The 24,222-nt window shown below is 48.3% G+C and overlaps 1 protein-coding gene across 6 annotated transcripts in view; it reads left to right on the top strand.

Annotated features, from left to right (window-relative positions):
• The window catches only part of SAMD11 (sterile alpha motif domain containing 11), a 106,967-nt gene that overhangs the window by 1,897 nt on the left and 80,848 nt on the right, over positions 1-24,222 (top strand). For 4 of the 6 annotated variants that reach the window (XM_027882455.1, XM_027882452.1, XM_027882453.1 and 1 more), the window contains one exon: positions 479-570. In XM_027882455.1, the coding sequence (XP_027738256.1) occupies positions 479-570 (92 nt within the window). Of the gene's footprint in view, positions 1-6; positions 73-478; positions 571-24,222 lie in introns of those variants that run through there. The other 2 variants (XM_027882457.1, XM_027882456.1) reach the window with 2 other exon arrangements.

Here is a 24,222-nt window from a genome sequence, read left to right as displayed (position 1 = left end):
CGTGCGCATCGCTCCCGTTTCTTTTATTACTGGGGCTCCTGCTGCCTTCGGGAAAAGCTCAATTCCTCTGGGGTGAGTCAGGAGGACTGAGGCGCAGTGGACGGAGGAGCAGCGGGGAGGCGCGGCGTGGGCTGCCCCGCTCGCCCGGCCGTGCCCCGGGTGCGTGGGCAGCGCGCAGCCTGCGGGGGCTCGGCCGCGGCTCTGCTGGGCTGCGGGAGCGCTGGCACCAAGGGCAGGCAGCGGCTGCCGAGGGCTGCGCCGCTGCTTCCTTCCCTCCGCGGGTACCTGCGGGGAGAAAGTTGGATGAAGCGGCAGGCGGGGGTGGGTGTTGGTAGGCAGGCGAGGGGAGGGGTGTGTACAGGGAAGCAGACGCATGCACCCCCCTCCCCATTCCCCCCCTTTCCCTAAATACTTTCCTTTTATAAACGTGCTGATCCCTTTTCTTCTCCTTCTGCTTTTTCTTCTCTTCTGCATATAGGGAAAAGTTTGAAGACTCTTATGTCCAAAGGAATCTTACAGGTACATCCTCCAATCTGTGATTGCCCTGGGTGTCGAATTTCGTCTCCAGTGGTAAGATTATTGTTAAACTATGTGCTTTAGCTAAGACATCTTCCCTCTCCTCTGCCTCCTTCCCTTAAAAAAAAAAAAAAAAAAAGATCCTTTTGCTTCTGTGATCATGAAGCCGTGATCTCTGAGGGTCGTCGAGTCTGCCAGAGCCCTGCTTGCACTGTGAGGGTTCCTGCAGTCTGGGGAGAGGCGAGCAGGAGAGGAGTTTGGAAGCAGAGCAGATGGGAAGAGCAGTGTTTGACCTGAAGGAAGCAGCACACAGCGTGATTTTTTGGTTTTCAGGGGGAGCTGTCTGTGCGCAAAGGCAAATCATTCAGGAGCCTCTTCCTTATTCCCACCCCTTCATTTTTGTGTATCGTGCAGAGGTGTAAAAATGGCTAAATAAAGCCAAAGGGAATTATAATTGCACCCACGTGTTAGAACAGCCACAGTTTACAAACCATCAGTGAATTTGGTTAGATGAACTTCACGAGGAACGAGCTCATCTTAAATGCTTACAATTTTAACAACATTCATGTCGCAGGTCACAGTTATGGCTTTTAGAGATCTTTCCTTCCCAACTTCTGAGTTCCTTGTATATTCCGCTGTCTTACCTTTATCCTGAGACTTTCAAAATCTCTCATCAGCATCTTCATGGAAAAGATGTTGATGCTGTAAATAAAAAGCTGCTGAAATCATAGTAAAGTACGGCTTTTAAACAGTTCATCATGTATAAAAATAACCATAAAGTACAATAACATCTAACCAAGAGGACAAAGCTGTTGGTTTGGTGAACTAAAGCAGGTCTTGGTTTGAAAGAACAACCATGACTTAAAACACTGCCAGTAGCACTGTGGAAACAGATACAGCTGAAACCAGTCTTATTTTAAAAAAATTTTTAATTGCTTCTTTGGGGTCAAGTGGACAATCTCTGTCCACATGCAGTGTCTTTATGGTTCTGCACAAAAGATAGAATTGTGAGTTTGTTTCATTCCTGGGTAGTATCTCTGTGCCTGGATGGTTATATCCACATTCCACATTCCCATGGGAAGGGGCTCAGAACAATAATCAGAGTCACATGAATTAAATGTGAAGGTGTCTTGCCTGTGTGCTGTGAGCAGCAGTCTGTGCCACTGATTCTGCTGCAGCATCGCCGCGGTGGTTTAAACGGGGTGGACTGAAACCTGGCTGTTCCTCTGGGTTGATGGGGCAGGGTGTGCTGTGGTGTGATCAGCTTCCTCCAGCTTGGAGTTTGGCATGTGCTTTGGTTAAAAATCGTGCAGATCAGAGCCAACAACCTGCGGACCAAAGGGACGTGCCACGGTTGTGGTGGTGTTGAGAAGTGACTGGCCGGGTGACACCGTTTGCTGGTGACTTTTTTGAGTACCCAGTTGCATTAGTTGGTAGCCCAAAGGCCATACTGTGCTTTCCTCGCAGCAACATCTTTAATAGTTGTGCAGGGATCTGTGCGTTTCCAGGTGGGAAGGGAGCTCTGCGTGGAACAAGTGTCGGGTAGACTTTTTAGAACTGAATTTGAGAAGTTCGGATAGAGGAAAAAAGAGGTTTGGTGTAGTTTTGGGAAAGGAGAAATAAATCGTTCCGGACTTGCCTCCCACTGCTTCCCCAGCTGGAAAGGGGTTTTGATGTCAGAATTTGCACAGCAAGGCCAAACCCCAGTGAGGACTTTCATCAGAACTCTGTTGTCAGTGCTCGCTGCCCTTTCCGTGCTGTAATTCGAACACGTATCTGACCAAAGGACAATTCCACATACTGGACCTGAAATCTTTTGCTAGCGCCTTGTCGTAGCTACACATTCCAAACTCAAGCACTGCCTTTGGAAGAGGGGCAAGCCCAGCTGCTTGTAGGCGTCTGCCTCTCTCCCCATCTGCTCACCGCAGGCAGCAAAGGGAGCGCTCCAAGGGCTCCAAGCCCGGCTCTTCCTTTTGGAGAGGTGACATCCTGTGTATCCCCCCAGCCAGGCGGGAATAGCTTGGGCTTTAATCACCGCATCGATGGCTCAGAGGCCCTGCCTGGCTCTCCTTTAAGCGCTGCGCAGAGACAGGAGCTCTCCGTCCATAAAGGAAACAGCGCCGTGCCCCCAACCCCGCGCTGGCAGGAGCCAGAGCCAGAGCCGAGCCGGGCACAGCCTCCCCCCTCCCCACCCCTTCCCTTCCTCCCCGAGGGCTCTGAGCTCCTCACCCGCTGCGCGGGGTCCCCGCAGGGCAGCCGAGCGCGGGGCCCCCCCCGGGGCTGGCGCCGCGTCCCCCCTTCCCCCGGCCGTGCCCGCGCCCCGGCCGCGGTGCCGGCGGTGCCGGGGGAGCGGCGCCCGCCCCCCGCCGCCCCGTCGCAGCTCGTTTGCTGCCGCAGCTGCAGACAGGGGCCGGCGCCGGGCCCCGCTCCGCCACCGACCGCCGGTTTCCTGCGAGGCTCAGGGGAGAAGAAGGAGGGGGGGTTGGAGCGGCCGCGTCGCGCCGGCCGCCCTGGCGCCTCCTCCCCCCGGGCCGCGGCCGCCCCCGCGCCGGCATCCATCAATCAGCGGGGGGAAAGGCGGAGGGAAGGGAGGGGGGGATGCAGGAGGGCCCCGCGGGGTCGCGGCGAGCTCGTGGGGGATGCGGGAGGATGGGGAGGGCATCCCCTGCGCGCCGCGGGGATGGAGGGGCAGAGCTGTCCTTGTGGTCACGCAGCTGTGGCTGCCCCCGTGCTTTGTGCCCCCGGCCCCCTGCACGGAGGCTTTTCAGGTCAGAAAGGGAAGAATGGCACAGGTCTGGGTCTGTTCAGTTTTACAGAGGCACAGGATGCTAAGCGTTCTCGAAGTTAGGTTGTCAGATGTGAACTAGGGGTTTACCCCTCAAATTTGTGCTTGTCAGTTCTGGGCAGACACAGTTCGTCTTGTTTGGAGCCCTGGATCGATTCCAGTCTATTCTGGTGAAGCCCATTCCCCACAGGGTTCACTCTGACCCATCAAACTTCCCTCTCTGCTCCGAATACCACTCATGCATTCTCTCCATCTCTGCTTTCAACCCACAGCCAGGGCTAGTCTTGAAAAGTGGCAGTGGGCTTTTATAGACAGAGGGAGGGGGGAACAGCTCTAAAATCTTTATTGCTAAATGAAAATAACTTCGATTTGCGAAGTCCAGCATTGCATATCCAGGATAGCAGCAGAAAGGCATTCCTTAAGATAAATTTGATTGTTTGCCCTATCAGGCCGTGTGTGACCCCTACTGTGTTTCCATTCTAGTAGTGCTGCCTTTAAAAGTGAGTTAGGACTGACTGGACATTGTCTGCTCCTCATCCTCTTTTCCCATCTGTTCTTGGACAGGGTGTCAGTTTGAAAGGTGGCCCATGTTGAAGTTCAAGGTTCAGGTCACAGGTGAATGAGGGAAGGCCGAGTTCCCCAAAGCTATTGTGACACGGCCCTATTCAAACAAAACAAAACCCACCATAGAACGATGTTTTGCTTTTTGTCCCCTCTCCTTCATTGCATGCTGAGACACATGGTGGTTGTGCATAACTTGGTCACTGACAATGGTAATTCATTTGCTTGCTGGGGCTGTGTTTTGCTCTTGGTTTGATTTATACGTGATTCTTTTTATTTGCTGCTTTTTTTGCTCTTCGTCATCGTCGTTGTTTTCGTTTGATGCCCCGAGGTTAAGGCGTTAGTCCAAGACTTTGTCAGGGATGGAAAAACTGTCTGCTTACTTCTAAAACTGAATGCCAGTAAACAGCAAAATCTCTTGTTATGTAGCCCCAAGGTTTCTGAGCGTTCTCCCGTTCCGTGTTTTGGGGTGCAGGGGTGGAAGGCAGCTCTGTGTCACCCCCAGCGAGTGGCTTTGGGTCACTCGTGGTGTTTGGCTCTGGCTGGAGCTCCACTCACTGCCCTTCCCCAGTGATGCCCTCCTGGCTGCTCCACAGGTTTCCTGGAGAGCCAGGAGCTGCACAGGGGCAGAGAAGGGAGAGATCCAAATTCAGAGACTGGCCCAAAAGGGGAATCTCTCACGCTGGACATGAGTCTTTCATGAGAACTTTCCTATGAGAAGAGGACTTCGCCTGCTGGAGAATTGAGTTGGCTGCCTGTAGAGGCAGGATTAATTCTGAAATTTCACTGTTAATGGAACAGATTAGAATTAGGTTCGTTTTTGAGCTGCTGTTGGCTTAAGGATTGGAGCTGGAGAACGCTGGGGTTTATGTGAAGGGGACTGTTTTCATAACTTTGCCTTTGTGTCCCGGGGGGCTGCCTTATGAATGTGGAAAAAGCCCCTCTGTAAAGCAGACTTATAAACCTCTTTATCCCCCCGAGGTCTTTGGCACAGTCTGTTGATTTTTATTTGTGGTTTCATGCTGATTTGGCTTGTTGCTTTTAATCCAGCACATTTTAGTTTGGGTTAGTGTTTGCTGGAGGTTTTTGAGTTGGTTGGGCTTTTTTTGGGGTTTTTTTGTTTGTGGGGTTTTTTTCTTTTGTTTTTTAATGGACTTGGCTCAGGTGACTTTTAGCATGTGTGTGCTGCACTGCAGACTTGTGAATTCAACTTGAATTCTTAACGAAAGTTTCTTCAAAATCTGTCAGATTTCACCTTTAGGGAGGAACTGGAGATAAGATATGTCATAGTCTTAAATGGGGTGAGAGACTCACACATCCCATCCAGGGATGGGAAGAGGTGTTGAGTCTGAGTTCACAACCTCAGCTTGCAGGGCTTTGTGATCCGAGGGCAGTGGGAAAACGTGTGTCAACCTTTTCCTTTCACAGGAGAGTCCTTAAAATCAACTGGTTTTGGGTCACTGAGCGCTTCACCAAAAGGGGATTTCCAGGGGAAAACTGGCAGCTTGAAAGGGGAATCAGTGTGGCAGCGAGAGGTGCTCCTAAACGTGTTGTGCTTTGGAAATTATTCCTCATGGTCCACAAACGCTGCTCCTGACCGGGGCACTCAGCAGTTGAGTGGTGCCCACTGTCAGAGGGTTTGGAGGGCGGGTGTTGCACCAATAAAAGGGCTGGTTATTGTTTCCCACAGAGGCAAAACAAACCCAGATCAATGGCACCAAGAGTGCCAGCACAATACTGAAGGATTTAATTTTGTGGATTATTAAATACCCTCTGGAAAGGAAAATATTAATTGGATTGCAGCCTTGTGAGTGAGCAGCAGAGACGTATGAGCAGCTGTGGCTTAGGAAAATAATTTTATCTTACAATGGGCTTTAAGGAGTTCCAAGTGGGGGAGGTTTGCCCTCGTGCAAGAGCTGTGATGAAGATTTCTGCTGTTGCAGAGAGCAGTGATGAGGCACTGGAGGCAAAAGGGACGTGTGATGGGAAGGGCAGAGGAGGATCCATGTGTGAGTTTGGTGTTTGGGAATAACAGCCTTGAGCTCTGAAAGAATATTCGTGCTGAGGTTGGTGTGTGTGAGGGGTCCTGCTTGGAGTGAGCAGATTTCCCCCTGGGATTCCATGAAGGCTGCAGAGGGGGTTTCCTCACCCCACAGACATTTGCGTGGTGTTGGTTCCCTGCAAGGGTCATTTCTGGCACTGAGGAATCCTGTCCTCTGGTGGGCTCTGCTGTAGGAAGAGGGAGTTTCCGAGCCCTCAGCCCCTCTGGGATTAAGTTTGACCCACAAAATCAGCAGCTGCAGCCAGAACTCCTTGCCTGGTGATTGGTGCTGTGCTGCATCAGGTCTAGAAAATCTCCTGCTCTGAGAAAAAGAAAGTGAACATTGGAAGAAAGATGGACAAATAAATACATAGGAGCAGGGAAAGCAACATCATCTTATTAGCACCGTGTCAAGGGCAGTGTAAAGGTGACATAGGATAAGTAATTTTGCTGTCAAAATTATTTAGAGATGTCATTAAACTGCTTAGGGCTGTCTCTGCTGCTTCAGGGCACAGACACCTGGTTTTAATTTGCAGTGGTCTGTGTCCAAACTTGCTGGCCTCATTCAAAGGGAGCAAGTGCTAATTTGGAGCCTGGTGGCAAATGCCTTCGGTGAACACGGGATCTGAATGGCCAGGGTGACTAAAGATCAGCATTAACTCCCTCATAAACTTTGTGCATTTAAAGCTATCAACTAGTTGGAGTCTGCAGGGATGATGAACTTTTCAGATGGCTTGTTCTGGTTCAGTTATGGGACAGGGAGAACAGAGAAGCAGTTTCCTATTGGAAACCTGTTGGAGGTGTCCAAGGCCAGGTTGGATGAGGCTTGGATCAATCTGGTGTAGTGGAAGGTGTCTCTGCCCACGGCAGGGAGTGAAATGAGATATGCTTTGAGGTCCCCTTCCATCCCAAACCATTCTGTAATTCTGTGATTGACCCTAGATTTTGGAAAAGAGACCCACTCTGTTTTTATTTAAGTATTGCTTGGCCAAAATATTGTGCTTGCAAAATCACATTGTTTTGTCTATATTTTTTCTTTTTCTATCAATCATGTTTGTTTGCTTTTGTGGCTTTTGTTTGTTTTTCTTTCTCACCCCACCCCCCCCAACTTCTGCATTGTCTTACCCTGTTTCTCTTATGCCCAGTCTATTTCCATTATCTGGACAACATCTTGCTGCGCAGCAGATTCTTGTTTGGCATCTTTGCCCTGTTCCCTGCCCTTCTTCCTTCTGTGTTTTGAAATATTGAAATGCATCTTCTTCACTTTTTCCAGCTGAAGAATCATCACTCTCACCATTTCAGGGTGTTTTTTTTTCTGTTAGGACAAGCTCACCTTGCTCACCTTCCTGACTTCTGGCAGATGGCACTGAAGAACTCGTTATTGTAGGGCCCTCTGTCCCAAACTCAGTTTTCCAGCTGAGGACAAGGAAAGATTCTCTCCTCAAGAGTCAGTTAATGTTGCAGGAATCATGTGCAGTTTTGTAAATAAGCCAGAACATCTTTAGCACCGCTGCTTTACTCTCACACTGCTCCTGAGTGAAGGTAAATCTTCTGTGCACACCACCTGCACTGCTGGAGCAATGTGTTTCCTTCTTGTTATTTTTGGCTCTGTTATTTTAGCCAGACTGGGGAGAACGGAGAGGAAATTACACATTCCCCTGGGTCATAAATATAATCTGATAAGGGCTTTTCTTGTAACAGTGTCTGAGGATGAGGAAGGATGGATGGAGGGAATTCCCAAGCACTGAAAGGTTCTTGCTCATTTGTTTTGCCTCCAGTCCACGTGGAAATTGTAGCTTTGACCTTATTTTGCACGTGTATAACAGAGCCCAAGAATGTGGGAAAAACCATCAAGCCCAAATTTGCCCCGTTCTTTGATTACCTGTACAAAAATATTCCTGCACATCAAATCCCTCATTTTAAGATGTCAAGATAGCTTCAATCACTGTGGAAAGCAGGCTCTTTAATCTTTTATATCTTCAGCTAGAAGGAAACTTGCAGCAGCATTGCCAACCAGCCAGGTCACTGGAGGCAGAGTCACCTTGGTGCATCATTTACAGACATCAGCCAAGGCTCTTGGCCCCATGAGAACTCCAGAGAAGTGGGAAGCAGGAAAACTTGAGAGATTTTGGTGATAGAGGAGACACTGGAGACAGCCATTTGGTCTAGAAAACGCAGAATCTGAACTATTTTTACTGATGACACTGGAAAAACGTTGTGTGTTTGCCTGCAGCTGGTTCCCAGTTCAGTGCTGGGAGCGCTTCAGGTGATTCGAAAGGCAGCTCTGGGACGTTGAATGGCTTCAGTTATCTTGGGCCTGTTAATCACCACAGCTTCTTACTATCAAACTTCTTCTTTTGAAGGCAGGCAGAGTGCTCTGCCAGTGGAGTTCTGGGAGTGTCTCACCCCAGGAGCTTTGCCTTTATCAGCGAGCCTCTGGGGCAGCAGCGAGGAGCACATTCCACCCCAGTGGTGGCTGCTGCTCTGCCTATCTCTGCCCATCAAATTGCAGAGACTCCCTTGTAACCCCCGTCCTTCCTTTTTATCCGGAGATGGATGTGATAGGTGGTACTTGGGCTCTGTGGAAGCTGCTTTTGCTGTGTTGCCAGGGCAACCAGAGATGGCCCCTGAAGACAGGAAAGGGCAAGCATTCCTTTCTGCTACAGTCTGGAGCATCAGTGATTGAATGAGATTAGATGGAATTAGATAATCCTGAAATTCACAGTGATTTGACGCCAGACCTTTATTAAATAAGTAAAAGTACCAGCCCTTATAGTAAAAATGAATTCTTTTAGATCAATAACTTTTCCCGCCGTTCGCCACAGCTGCGATCCTTGAGATCTCTGTTTCTGTGGCAGGGGGTGAACCACACAGACCTGCCTTTTTATATTTATTTTATTTATTTATTTATTTATTTATTTTCCCCAGAGAGGACTGTAATATCAATTCCTCTTTTATTTCCCCTTTGTGATTCACCCACTTAACCCCAAAGTAAACTTCCAGAGGAAGGCACTGCGAGGTTCTTCAGTGATGGTTCAATGCACTCGAGTTTACAATAGCAGGGTTACTTAAACACTGTACACCATTAGTCTGGAGTATTCTACAACGTTTTTTTTAAAGCCAGTTAAAGAATGAAAATGAGTTGTATGTTGTGAATGGCTGGATAGCTTTTTGTTCCTTGGGTGTTCCATTGCCTAAAAGTGTTGGGACCTCATCCATGCCCCTGGCATTTAACTGCAGTGGAATTGATAACATCACATTCAGACCTAAAGTAAATGTGGGTTAAAATAGGTGAATGCAGGATGGACTTTGATCACAATCAGGCAAGATTTACATGCCTTTAACTCTGTGGACTTGTTTTTCATCTTTAGACTGGCATAGCTTGTGTCAAAATCTAGAGGACACCCAGCAGAGCATGGAAAATGTGGGGTGTTCTGTTCCTCTGGCATTTTTGTTTCTTACCTTATTTGTTTCCTATATTATTTGTTTCTTACATTATTTGTTTTTTACATCTGTTTCTAGATTGGCTCTTTCAGGGGGCTGATTAATATATATAAAAATATATATTTTTTTTTTTTTTGTGGTTGTGGTGTTGTCCCAAACACCACTGCTGAGGGTTTTGCAGGCACAGTGTGGTCTCAAACCAGACAAGGAGCAGCCCATCCAAACTGAGAAGGCTACTCTTTGTAAGGATGCTTTTAATTCAGAATTAAAAAATAAATACATTTGGGTTTTTAGGCCCCAAATTACCAATGGGATGCCTCGAAACATTTTTTTTGGCTTCAGATTTACGAGCTGGTCACCCATAGGTCTGTGGATCTGGGCTTGTTTGCATCAGCAGTGTGGATCTGGTTTTTTGGAAGTCTCACCTTGCTGTGATGGATCTCTCAGAAGTAAGTTCAGTAAGAGTAAATTCTGTGAGGCTGGTAAATATTTCTGTCCCCTGGTGTGTGCAGAGGGCAAAAATCATCCTTGCTTTGGGAGGATTTAGTTCTCCCTTTGATGTCTCTGATGTTGTCTTTAAATCACCATAGAATCTGAGAAAAAAAAATCATGTGTAAAGGATATCTGAAATAATGTGCTCTCTAAGTTACTGTGCTTTGCCTTTGGCAGCATGATGCTGAAAAACCTGCATCTTGAGGGTCATTTTTTGTTGTGGTGGGACTCCTCTAACCCCCTGGACTGCTTTTCATATCAAGCTCTGGAAACAAAAGCAAAAACTAGAATTTTTTCCCCCATATCACAAGGAAATAACTTCCATGCAAAAAAGGGCAGAGGAGGCTGAGAAAGGGACATGTTGTTGGTGGAGTGTTTATAAAATCACAGAATCATGAAATGGTTTGGGTGGGAAGGGACCTTAAAGCTCATTTCATTCCAATCCCCTGTCACTAGCCCAGGTGTCTTGGTAGATGAGGATACAGGAGGTCTGAATTCTCACTTGTAGTGCTTTTATTTCCCACTCAAAAAGTTGTGTGGTGTAAGATCAAACACCTTGCAGAAATCTAAGCACATTAGCCTGGTGCTATTGTCTCAGCAAAAAAGATATATTAGTTTAACATCTTTCCTATTAACAAGCTTTAATTTGCATAAATTATATCACCCTCCCTTAATTTATTAGGACTTGTCCAGTTCCTCTATTTCATTATTTCTCCTGGGGGTTATAAAATTACTTGGATAATTCTGCTTATGCCTTTTTAAAGTACAGTCACAGTTGCTGTGTTTTTCTATTTACTTTGTATTTCCTCATTGTTCTGAGGCTCATTAAAAATCTGAGTGAAGACTCTGGAGAACTTCCCGGCATAACCATTCCGAGAGTCTTTGAGAGCAAGTTATCTAAACCTGCTGACTCGAATCTGTTATCACTTTAGAAGTTTCTGTTTGGGAACTCTCCTGGTTTGAAGAGTATTTCATATCCGTACCGTATCAGAGCTGGCTCTTTCTCCCGGCGCAGAAAGAAAAATATTTATTGAATATTCTTATTTTTTTTCAGCATTTCTGGTGGTTCTACCGTTCCCACCTAACAATGGGCCTAAACCATCATTACCTCCTGCCAGTTTACAAACCAGCTTGGAGTTCTCCAATGAATGGAGGCATCATTAAAATTACATGTGCAATTACTGAAGATTAAAATCTCCATAGTGGGTGGGGAAGGACGGGCCTTCCCCACTACAAAGGCCCTTCACTGCATGTTGTGCTGATGGAATATCCAACTGTCCTAAAGTCTGTTACTCCTTAGGATTTGCTTCATGTCTCCAGTGGGATTTCTGCCTTTTTACCTCCTGTCCAGTGCTGGTTTGAGCAGAAACCCAGGGTGTGGAGCAGCTGGAGGTGCACTGAGCCTCTCTGGAGGGGCTGGTGCTTCTCTCCATCCTCTCCACGTGGTATTTGCTCCTTGCCAGCCCGAGCTTGTGGGTTTGGGTAATGAATAGATGTGTTGGGCTGCAAACGACCTCTGTGGCTTTCTCGTGAGGGCCAAGCCTTCCCCCCACCCCGGTGCTGTTCCAGTTTTACTCTCTTGTCTGACTGCTTTGGTTTTCTCCTGATCCTTCAGTCGAGCCTTCCAGTCTGCTGCCAGATTACGAAGCGAGGTGGAATCTGAGCTGTGCTCACGTGTGTTCTGTCAGGGCTGCAGCTCCTTAAACAGCCACATCCACCTTCCCTGGGCGTGTGCCTTGAATCCCCTTGGGAAGGTGTCAGCACGGGGTTGTGGGTGCAGGAGAAGAGGTGGGCATGGAACCCTCACCTTCACTGCTTGCCAGAAGGACTGCTACAGGAAATGCCCTCTTGTCCACCTCCCTCTTCACTCTTGCATTCATCTGTAGAGAGAGCCCTCCCCAGCTCTGGCTGGCACTGAGATGCTGTGCTGTTAGCCCTGCCTGGCATGAAACATCTTGATATCCTACGAGCTGTGAAACTTGACATATGCTGAGGCAGTCACAGGAAGAGAATCTTCCCTCAAAGCTTCCCTGGAATGTTCTGACAGTATTTAATCTGTCGGGGTCTGCTGTGTCATTCAGGCTGATCCCAGTAGGCCAACGGGTTAGAATCAATAATATCCTTGATCAGCAAATAATTCTGCCTTGATCAGACAATCCTGGTAATTAGAGCTGAAAAAGATGCGTGGCATCACCCAGGCTGCTCCACAGAGCCCTGGGAAACGTGCTGGCATTTCAGTGTGTGTTTCTTGGGGCTTTTTTTTTTTTTGGCTGCTCTTGCAGTGCAGCGTTAGGTGGGCTGGGCTTTTGGAGGAGGGAGGGCTGTGTTGTTAATCCCAGAGAGGGACCAATTTTGGGTGCTGTGTTCTTTTCCCTTACTATGAAACCCATGAAAGGGATTTTCGGTCTCCAGGGATCACTCAGCCTTTACCTGTCAGCAAAGGCTGACCAAAACCAGAAGCTCTGCAGTGGCATCACACTTGGGTGTGATTAGTTGGGCTGGTCAGAGGGACCTGAATCAGGGTGAACCCACCCCGACAGCTCTTTGGGAGGGAGAAGGTGGACAAGGAAAATACTTCCTTTTATACAGCTCTTCAGTGGCAGCTGAGAACATTTTAAGCTTTTTTTTTTCTTTTTGTTCTGTGGGATAAATTAGAGCATCTCAGGGCTGGCTGAAATGGTTTGCAAGTGAATGTGTGGGGAATGGTGGCAGGTGTGGGGAGAAGGACCTGAGCTGTCATATTGCAGAGAGCTCATTAGATCTTTGAAACTGAGGAAATAAAGCTGGGTTTTGAGGGGTTTTTTTTGCCTGTGTGAACCCATCGAACACGATGGTGGCTGCTTGCCTACAAACAGATTAGGTTTTTATTGCTTTTGCCACCTCTGTGATGCTATATATAAGGCCCAGCTGTACTATATATATAGCCTCATAAATCTGCTTTATGTCAGTGTGAACTTTGATATATTTTATTAATATCACACTCGTGACTTGGGTATTTAAATATGCATGGCACATACAAAACTATTATTTAGCTTATGCTTATTGTATTTAATTGTTTTAGATTTATAGGACACCTGTCATTGGCTTGTAAGTGGCATGCAATTAATTAAAAATACAGTCAGGAACTCGAAACTGCCCTTCTGGCCCATCTCAATTATCCCTCTCTTCAATTCATGGCTTATCCACCACGTGTGTGAGTTGTTCCAGACAGAAAATTGAGTGAGGGGAAAAAAAAAAACCGTCAGGAGCCTCAGCTGAAGAGCCTTGAAGTGAATCCTTCCTGGGTTAACAGTGCAGAGAAAGTTTAGCTGGGAAGAAGAAGGAAGGGAAAAGGGAAAAGGAAGATCAAGGGTTGGAGGGTCAGCAGCTCACATGGCCCCAAACCTCTGCTCATGGAGTTCTCCCTCTTTGTGAGCTGCTGTGGTGGCCCCTCCTGCAGGGAGCCCTGGAGAGACCTTTCCTCCTTCTCCCCGAGTAGCAAAAGCCCTGAAACAAAGGGTGTGGGAGTTAATGCTGTGTTAATCCCAGCGGGATACCCACGAGGTTTGGAAGGGAATGTGCTTTAGCAATGTCTCAGCTCTCCCTTACTGCCAGCAAAGAAAACTCAGGAAACACTCCCAAGGACCTTCTGGGGACTTGCAGGGCAGAGTGTGTGCTGGCTCCTGCTTCCTCCTGCCCTCTCTCCCCTGGCCATGGTTATCAGTAGAATCACAGACACAGCATTATATTGGTTATTATTTTTTTGGCACATCTGACCCACATACCCCGTAGGACTTCACAGCCCCTTTGCATGTGCAGCAATTTTTTTTTAAGTTCTTTACCAGAAGGCCCAGTGAGAGCATTTCCCCAGCTTGGATGAAGCACTCCTGTCCAAAACAGCCTTGAAATGTATTTGAAATAATTCTCTTTCCCTGTGACTGCTGAATTAGCCCTTAATAGGCTGCAGAGAGCTGCAGGGTGAGCTCCCTTCCTGTTGCCTAAAGGTCAAGTGTAGCCCCTTTCTGCTGTGTGAGGTGACACGGGTGTTATGAGTAATTAATTTAAAAAAAAATACATATAGAACCTCTCTGAGGCACCAGAAATGCTGACTGAAACCCAGGAGGAAATAACAGAGCAGTTGCAAACATGGCTCAGAAGAAGCTGTTCCGCTGTGTGAAATACCCACTGTTGCACTTGCAATAAAATTAGCGAGAGGGGAAATAGGAGGTAGAGAGGAGCTGTCAGATCTTTTTACAAGTGTCTTTACTGAAGAGGTCTTGGGGCCAGGTTTGCTCCTTGTTTATACAGCACCCAGCACCGGGGGACTCCCAAGCTGGTGGTGGAGCCAAGGAACACAGAGTCAGGATGCAGACAGGAGCTCTCTCCTGCCTCCTTTGCTATGCTTCCCTGTCACCTGCAGCCTGTTCTCCCTGCACATGGAAGGACAGCAGCACAGGATAGAGCAGTCACCAAACTTTTGGGTCTTGCTGTGCTTCATTTCCTCGCAGAGAGGACAATATATAACTTTATTGTCAAGGAAAAGCGAGCTGTGCTGCAGCTGCAGGTTGGCAGCTGAGGGAAAGACAGGAATAAAAACTCTGAGGAGGAGATAACAGGTGAGAGAGGCAACAGCTCAGGAGCTCCTGCTGCATGTCCTTGATTTAAAAAGCAGATTCACTGCTTGCCTCGTGCAGCAGTGGTGCCAATGCAACAGATCTGCCTGAAAAATAAGGTGCTCTTGTGTGGTATCCCTCCTCCAGGGGAGGTGGAGCTCTTCTAATCTTCCCCTTATCCCTCTTCCTGGGCTCTGTAAATAATATCTCAGGGAGCCACAGGGATCAGTGACTTCCCAAGGGGGCCAGAATTTCTTTCCACCTAAATTCCACCTTGGCAGCCTTTGTGAAAGAATCTGCAGTTATTACTCATTTAACTCCCGTTTTTAAATACTCTTCCTCGCCTTTCATTTACCTTCCCAACTTTAAATGTGATTTCAGAGGGGCTTGAAAAACAGAATTCCAGCTGGCACCCAGTGTCCAAACAAACCCAGACCTCTGCCTGTTGGAGGGCCTGGCATTGCTTTCCTTTTGCTCTGTTTGGGAATGACTCACCTGCCTGAGCACAGTGCAGAGGAAGAGCCAGCCGAAATGTCTGGAGGGATTTGTCCATCTGATCCTTATTTATTTCAATAGGGCATTGAGTTCTTAGGAGCTGCCTCTCGGACCTGATCTTGTGTCTCCAGAACCAATGGGTGTAAGATTTTGACCCTGATTTGATTAACTCTTTATTTTGGCCGTTTCTCTGTGTATCCATCAGAATTTGGGGTTGTGCTGTGGGGTTTGGTTTGGTTTTGCCGGTGCAGAGACCACACCGTGGAGTTCAGGCGATGTTGTGCCGTGCTCTGACATTTGGATTTTGCTTTTGTTTTGAGCTGGAGTGAGGGAAACCCAGAAAAGTGGTCCAGATCTGTCTGGAAGAGACTGCATTCCCCTCCTTGTGCAGGGAATTCCTGGCAAGACAGTTGCTGAGCTGCGTTTGCGTTGGGGATCCCCCTACCAGTACCATCCCAGTACAGCAGATAAACTGCAGCTGGGCTGGAATCCCTGCTCATTTTCTCTCCCCTTCATCCCCGTGCCCCTTGTTTGTCCCCCTGCCCCGGATGAGAGTTGCTGTTTGCTCTTCCTTTGGGGTGGGGTGAGGTTGAAAAAGATTTGTGTGGCAATGCCCGCAGGGAGCCCCAACCCTTCCACCCCCACACCCTGCTCTGGGAGGGACCCAGACGGGCAGGGTGACTCATCTGGGGCCGGCTGGATCCTGGGGCTGCTTTTGGGGAAATGAAAGGCCCTCGGGCAGGGCAGGCAGCTGGGGGTGGTGGCTGTGCTGCTTGGCCTCTCCTTCACTGAGCTGTGAAAGCACAAGGACCTCGTAGGGTGAAGGGGGTTGGTTTTTGGTTGGGTTTAGGAGCTGATGGGAGAGAGGCACTGAGGGAAAAGTGGAGGGAGCAGGGAGGAGTGCTTGACACACCTCTGCCTTCTGCATAAGTGCAGCAGGGCCAGCTGATGCCTTTGTGGGACATCTTCAGTGCCACTGCAAATGTCCTACAGAGCTGGCATGTAACGACATCCAAGTCCCTGACCTTGCTGTGTGTCCTCCGAGCTGTGAAGCTGGTGAGAACACCAGCAGAGGTGTGTTCCAGGTCTGGAGGGGAGCCACTGACCCAGCTGTTGCTCAGCTCTTTCTTGTGAGCTCAACTTCCAAGAGTCACTGTCACACAGCCCAGACCACTCGGTGTCCGTCCTTTGCTCTGTTGGTCGTTACTGGTGCAGGGACTCAGGAATCTCTGGGGAGTGATCAGGGAAAGCAAGCCTGTCATCAGGAGATTTAAGTTCAGTCTGCAAGTGTCCAGTAAATCAGAAACATTTGAAAATCTGTGGCTAAACTTTTCAGGTGTTTTATGTTACCTGAGCTGCTCTCTGGGACAAGGTCCTTGCAGGCAGAAGAGCTGGAGTGAGTTGTGGTCTGAATCTTTGTCTTGCTCTCCAAACTAGAATGGGAATCGACCCTTTCTATCTCTGGAGAGCAAAAGTCAGCTCTGCTTTCAGGGTTCCAGTGGCTCTAAACGTGGGTGGGGATAAGACAGGGAGAAGAGAATCCCCTCAGTTCTCTGCCTGCTCCCTGGGAATTGCAGGGAAAGTGCTGGATTTTACCTGCCCCCTTTCCGTGCCTTCTGGACACACTGAACACAGGTGTGCCTGTAGGAATGTGTGAGGACATGGGTGTGCTGATGGCACCTAAATATAGCAGCTCCTGCTAACCTGTCAGGTGCCTACTCACTCTCCCTGTGTCAAATCATGGATGTTACTCACCTCCATGACTAATTCCCTATGGAAGGCCCCGAAAGAGGATTTAGAAAACAAATCCTCTGTCGCTCCAGGGCACAAAACATTACGTCTTTTCCTTTTTTTTATCCAAATTTGGCTAATGAGAGGAGAAACTCCTGTGGATGGAACTTACCCTGAACTGGAGACAGGGATTCCTGGACAGGAATAGAGTGGGATCTTGGACAGGATTGGAACCGGTGGTTTCTGCAGGAGGAAGATGGGATGGAAACGTGCCCAGGGTGGGATTTCACTTTCACTTTTAGGGACTTCTCCAGTGCAGATGCTCCCTGGTAAAACAGAGCTGCTTAGCAGTGCACAAGAGGATCATGTGGCCGCCGAGGAGTCTGCGTCTCGTGGAGCTGCAGGGGGATAATTGGGATTGGCACAGAGTGTAATTGGTAAAGCTTGTGCTTGGCTGGGGTTTTTATTTTAACAGGCCCCGAAAATCACCAAGTAAATAACAACTCAGGGCCTTAAATTTGCTCTGCAGCACCTCTGAGTACCCAAACACATCAGTTCAAGAAGGAAGAGTGCCACCTATTGAGCCCCACATTCCCCCTCCTCCAGGAGGCCCGGGACAGGTACAGCAGTACCTGTGCTCATCCAGGGAAAGTACCATCCAGGTACTTTCCAAGCACAGCTGATGGGAAAGGAGCCCCAGGCTGGGGTGTTTCACTCATTTTAGTGTACACCCTAAAAAACACCGTGTTTTTTTAGTTAGATTTTTACAGATGTGCGGCGTTTTAGTGTCAGCTGCAAAAGCTACCATCAGCAAACACCCCAATACAAATAGCTTGCTCCTTTTATGGAGGGAGTTCTTGGTTTAAAAAACAAACAAACAAACAAAAACCTGAAGAAAACCTACAAGACTTACAAATAGTCACAGGCAGGTTGTGTCCATGTAGCTTTATGTACAATAGATGGCTGATTTGTTGGCATTGGATGAAAGAAACCACTAGACTTGCTTCAGAACAAGTGCTGGTGTGTGAGCAGGTTTGTTTTGTTGGGTGACTGGCTGGAAGTCTCTGTCCATGGTTTCAGTGTGGCTGGAAGCCATGTAAGACCACAGTGTCAGCAACTTGGCAGCCCTTTCCCACCTTCAGTGCCTAAGAGGGGAGATACCATTCCCAGATAAAATGTCTCATCTTTAAAAACTTCCTCCCACCCCATTGTACTCCATTTAATTTTGGGTTTGGTTTTCACTCCCGTGAGAGGTCAGGTTTTTTTTCAACCTTCCCGGAAAACTCTTCCCTTTGGTATTTCTTTTATTTTTTTTTTTTCCTTTCAGCTTCTTGTTTCTCATTCTTTTGATGAATTATTTACCTCTCTTGTATTTTTTTTTTTTATATTCTCTTTGTGTTTACCTTCAAAACATACAACTCCCAGCACTCCCTACTTCATTCAGGGCTCACTGGGAAGCCACTGTATTTGCTGGTTATTTATCTCCTGGTGTTATTTTTATATACAAATGTATTGTAAATCGTGTGGTATCACCTTGTGTTGCTTCCAGTGTGCTGAGCCAGCTGGTTGCATACTTCTGTGAGGAGTTATGGGTTATCCTTTGGTTTTGTTGGCACACAGGGTTTAAAGATGGTTGTGGGTGCTACCCAGCCGTGGGGGACGATGGGCACCGTCCCAGGGTGTGCAGGACACATCTGTGAGCAAGCAGGGATTGCTGGGGTCAGGACAAGAGATGCAAACACGAGTGTCAGATCTCCCTTCAGTTCCTCACAGATCTCAGCTTGGTTTCTTTTCCAGGGGTGCATTGGTTGCTGAGTGGTGGGAGCCCCAAATTTCGAGTCGGGGCCGTGCTGTTCCACTCTTGGATCCTTGATCATTTTACCACAGGATGATGAGCAGGTTGTCCCACTGTACTTGCCCTTGGTCTCACTTGTCCAGATGATGATTCAGAGGTAGAATCATAGCCTGTGCCTCTTTGTGGAAGAGCTGCAGGCCTTGGAGCGAGAGGTTATGGACAACTGCAAAGTGCTGTTACTGATACCCCGGAGCTGGACTTTAATGTTTGCTCCATGTGTCAGCTGAGTGAGGAGAATGGGTTTCACAGTGTGATTCCAGGGACTGCACCCTGTGAAGCTGATAATCAGCTCCTTTTTGTTGCCCTTATCAGAGGTTTGTTGTGATGCCCACAGCAGGTCATCTGTCTGACACCCCATCTCTTTGTACAAAGCACTTGGAATTTCAGTGTTCCCTCTCTCCTGGCCCAACCAGCACATGTCATCTGGCTTCTGAGTGGGAGTGGGGATGTGAGAGCAACTTGATCTCGTAGCACTGATTTCCCTGTCGAGGTGGACTTTGTGTTCTGGTGGGGCTGTGCAGCAGTTCAGCCGTGGAGCCCGTGAAAGCACAGCACAGAGTGAAACCTCTGCACACTGAACTGACAGGCTGTGGGAGATGCATCCTTGCCTGGAGTGGCTTCTGATGGAGGATGAGTGTCCCCTCAGTCATGACATAGCTCTCTGTGGGGCTCTCAGCCGTGCAGCATCTCGATGGACCGAGGGCATGTCAGTCCTTAGCAGTGCCAAGGAGAAGGGAGGGACCCCCCCCCCCCAACCCCTTCCGAGTCAGAGAAGCTGAGCAGGAATTTGGCAAAACCTTCAGCCTCATGCCTGATACTCTCAGCCTCTCTTTCCGTTCATTAATTCCACTCTGTGCTGCAGCTGAAGAGCACGTCTTAAAACTCCAAGGAGGCATGTCTAGTAGTTGTTCAAAATCAGTTAATTTTTTATTGGATTTGAAGTCAGACTTCATGGGCCAAACCCGCCCCTGAGGACTGGGGATGGGGAATTGCAGGCAGCCGAGACTTATTCCACATAATTGACTTTCCCTTCTCTGTCCACCCTCACTCAGATTCACCTCAGAAACCTCCCTGTCTCTGCCTTTCCTCAGTGCCAAGGCTGAGGCTTCTCTGTCCCTCACAGCCTCAGCCATCAGGAGGTATTAAATTAAACATACACACATCACAGCCCTCGGGCTATTAACCCCCTTCCACGCACACAAATAAGCCTTTGTGGCCTAAGTTAGGCTTGGACCCTGGTCTGGCCCAATTCATTTCCACACCTGCAGGGAAGTGACCTTCAAAACTTGCTCCAGGCTCTGTCTCGAAAGTCGTTTTCTCATTAGTGGAAGTGAAATGTATTGTGGAGCTGTTGCTGTGGCTCTGCACCCTTGGGGAGGTGAGGGCAGAACAACACTGCACTCCCTGCCCACGAATCACAGCAGGCCCCCTCGCTCCCAGCTGGTTTTCTAGAAACCCTTCTACCCTGATTCCCCCTCCCCTTTCCTCCTCAATAGCATAATTAAGATTAAGGAAAGGCCTTGCAGAGTGTCCCCCCCAAAAAAAAATTGTGATGAGCAGGGGATGCTGTTTCAAATGCTTTGGGCATCTGGGCATGCTGGTGGCTCACAGGCTTCTGCCATCCCTGTCCAGGACACCAGCTCAGTCCTCTGTCCCCCCTGATTCCTTCATCGGCATTTGCTTGGCCTTGGGGCCGATCCCAGGACTGAGTATCTTTTAAGACAGTAGAATTTATTCCCATGGCAAACAGGCTATAGAATTCCTTGGTTTGGTACCAGTGTTTACTTCCAGCTGCCATATCTTTCTGTAGTAAGGGGAGAATAAAAAAAAAAACCCACCCCAGACCCTCCTGTTGTGCTTTGAGTCCTTGCCATCCATCACCCAGGGGTCACAGTAACTGCAGCTCGTACGCTCGGGTCTCAAAACCTGGAGGAAATCAGTCTTTGTTACACGTGAAATAAAGCAGTCTATGGGGAAAATAACCATAAATGTTCATTATTTGTACAGGAAAATCAATTTGTAGGCCAATTGACCAAATAAAGTAATACAATTTGCTGGGAAATCCCCCAGGTGTGGCAGGCAAATCACGGAGCGGCGATGGAAGCGGCGGTTTGCATAGGTAATGTGTGGTGGTTTGGGGTTGGGAGGGACGTGGGAAGGGAGACGAGGCTCGAGGGCAGGGATAAAACTGCAGGAAAGGGGACCTTGAGCTGTGCAGCCTGTAACAACAAGGAAGGTGCTGCTGTGAGGTGACAGCAGGAGCAGAGTGACAGACACAGCCGCTCTCGTTCTCATCTCGTCGTTCCCAGCAAATCTTGTGCGAGTCGTTTCCACTGCACGGGCTGTGTGTGGAATGGAGTCAGATAATTTAAGGAGGTGCTGTGAGTCCCCTGCCAGGGGTAAGTGCCACGTGCAGGGCTGGCTGGTGCCGAACAAAGGCACCCCCAGCCCGGTGACGGGCGCTCTGTGCCCGCACAGCTCTTTGTCACCGGTGCACGGTGACACCGCTCGGGTTGGGGAAGCGAAGGATCAATTTGTCAGTCGGTCTCTCCCAATTATCTGAGCCACATCCTTTGTGCTTCCTTTGTGGAGGCTGTGTGTGTGTGTGTGTGTGCACATGTGAGGGCAGTGGGATTGGGAGGGAGAGAAGAGGGGCAGCTTCAGCTGGTTTTCACTTGAAAGGATGAGTTTATGGCCACAGCACCTGAGGGCACTGCTCAGGTATTACAGTCCAGTTCCTGGGGTTGTTGAAAGGGGTGCACAGAGCTGTTTTTCTACGCTGGACGTGAATATATTTTCCCTTTGGCTTTGGAAGTGCAACAGGCAGCTCCTGGCTCTGCGGTGGCCTCTCTGTGTGACTTAATTCATCATCTTACTTATCTTCACCATGCTGTGAAATGGACCTGCTGCTCCTCACCAGCCTTCCAGATGTGTTAAATCCTTTAAATAACAGGAGTTTATAAACACACCATGCTTTCCAAACAGAAAGTGTTGTTTAATGGCAGCGTAGCAGATGACAGTTGGCTCAGACTCCACTGGTTTTTGGCTCTCTGCGATAGGGAAGGGGCTCCAGGGAGGCTGTGGCTTCACTCCTGTGCCTGCAGCAGGTGTCAGAGGGTTTGGTTTGTAAGAAGGGTCCTTCCAAACCTGCATGTCACCTTGAACACGTTCTGTTCAGCCAAACTCCGCCCGTCGTGCCACATCTGTGAGTGAACTGCACCTTTCTCTGTTTTGCTTTGGTGTCGACAGTTTATGATGGCTCCTTAAACACCAGGCATTTTCTTTTCCTTTTTTTTTTGCAGAGTTTGAATTAATATTGGTGGTTTTCTTGTTTGCTTTGGATTTTCAAGGTTTGCCTGGGCTGAGTCATCCCGGGGAAGCTTTGTGGGCAGACCTGGCTGTTGCTCACTCTCCTCAGATATTTCTGATCTGCTCTTCAGTGCTGGGATCAGGCTTTGGAACACCACAGGATGGGGATCTTTTTATATCTTTCCCAGCCCGACTGGTCTCTGTGCAGGTGGTAAATGAAGGCCTGAGCTCAAGGCTCTTGAAGAGGGGTGTCTGCCACGCAGGGAGGATGTGCTGGGTGGTCCTGTCACAGAGGCAGATGTGGCTGGTTTTTGGCACCAGCTTCCCTGGGGAACACTGGGATGTAACTCTAAGCTCTGGTTACTCGTCTCCGCTGTGTGGAGCAGCTGCTGTTTCTCTGCTCTTGTCAGTTTGGTTGCTTCGGTTTTGAGGGAAACTGAGGGGAAATAAATTCTTTCAAAGCTGAGAAACGTTGCCCTCTGGTTAGTTGCCATCTCCTTCTGCTTGTGACGAGAGTGGTCCAGCTGTGGGGACGGACAGGAGGTGATTCTGGGGTCACTCCAACACCAGGATGCTCGAGGTGAGCATGGCTGGGGTTGGGGAGTGACAGTCTGCAAGCTGAACCATGAGCTTACGGTGTCAAAGTCATCAGTGGTCAGTAATTTGATTCACTTCAGTATTTTGGAAGCCCAGCTTTTAAGGATGGTGTTGGGCCTGGTGTTTCCAACAGAACCAGCTGTGGCTCTCAATAACTGCAGAAGCAGCAGCAAAATCTTCTTTCATATGGACAAGAAAAGTAAAGGAGGGACTGAGGCAACAAATCCAGGTCTGTCTGTGCCATTAGGTGAAGATAATAGAGAATTTTCTTTGTAAAACACTCTCAACTGTTCAGATAAAACCTGGTTTGGTTTCTGTTACAGCAGCAACACGCATTTGGGGAGAAACTTAACTTTTTTGTTTGGTCCCGTGAAAGTTGCTCTTTAAGACAGTGAAGACTTGTCAAAAAAAGAAAAAGAAAAGCTCAAAACAGAACTCGAGGCAGAAGTTGCAGCCTGCCCAGTGAGGAGCTGCAGTGACTGGTCCTCATTCTTGGAGGACTTGAACACAGCCCGTGTCCAGCTCCTTTTGGCTGAGCAGGCTCTGAGCCACACTTGGAAATCCAAAGGATCCCAAGGGCTTTAAGTGCCTCCAGAGCAGAGTAAGAGTGTAAAGCCCAGTCAGATTGCTCTTGATGAAGTATTTCAGACTTGCTGTGTTCTCCTGAACCTGATGGAGTGAAACTTTGGAGTGGAACATTTGCACCTGGGGGAACGTCGGACCATCATTTTGTTCTCTTGCCACTCAGAAGTTACAGCAGTGAAGTGAAGGAAGAGAAGGGGAAATGTCTGAAAGCATCAGTGCCCTTCTGCTTCTTGTCTCTTCACCAGACAGGAGGAGCAGGAAAGGGAAAGAAAAAAAAGAAAAATATGTAAGTTTTGCCTTTGTTTAGGAGGTAGCAACAGTGTTCCACATCCTCAGCTGGTGTAAGTTGACTTTTGCTCCATTAATACTGACTTACATTGCCTGAGGACCTGGCTTCACATCTCTGCTTCCCCCTTTGCAACCTCACACTGAAAGGGACAAAGTCATTTGATGTGGAAACAGACACAGAAAACAAAGACTAGGCCACTTTTCAGCCTTCTTCCAAAGAGTTTTTGAAAATGGGAAGCTCCAAAGGCCTGATAGATTTTCTCTCTCAGACTTACCTCCCTTCAAAGACTGGAAATTCCAGTTGGCTCTTCCAGAAGCGCACAGCTCTCGCTCCATTAACGAGTTATCCTTTAGGCCTTATAATTCACTGAGAGGTAATAAATGGGAAATGTTCCCTTCTGTTCACAGATCTTGTTCATCTGTTTCTTTAGGGCTTCAGAAAATAATGCTGTTAATATTGATGGGAGGAGCTGCAGCTTCGCTTCCAGGGAACTTTTGGTTCAAAACGTTCGTATTTTCCCCCATTTCAGCAGCACCTGCAGCCCCAGTTCTCTGCACAGCCTCAGACTCCACAGGTCATTCTCTGCCCCAAAGAGCTTCCAGTATAAACAGGATAACCCATATAAACAGGATGGAAAAAATAAGTACAAGGGAGGGAACGTGTTGGTGATGGCTTTTTATAGCAGGAGACTGAGCGCGACGAGGTCAAGTGAGTTGCTTGGGATCGCACAGGGAAATTGTGGTTAAGGGTAATTTTCTTCTCTGGTGAACTTCACTTTCTCTCAGAAGATAAAATACCCTAAAAACGAACCTGGGCTCTTTGTGCTGGAGTTGAGAGCTTCTCTATAAACCAGTGGATGACAACTCAAAACCATTGATGAGGAATCGTCACGTGGAGCCCTCGAGAGCCTGCTGGGGGACAGGTATCCCC

Source organism: Empidonax traillii, unplaced genomic scaffold (assembly GCF_003031625.1).
Source record: "Empidonax traillii isolate 1590-97213 ecotype Southwest subspecies unplaced genomic scaffold, ASM303162v1 scaffold106:size2091409, whole genome shotgun sequence".
In the NCBI taxonomy this organism is placed as follows: Eukaryota; Metazoa; Chordata; class Aves; order Passeriformes; family Tyrannidae; genus Empidonax; species Empidonax traillii.
The sequence above is the reverse complement of the archived record's forward strand: the minus strand, read 5'-3'. Positions and strand labels throughout refer to the sequence as shown.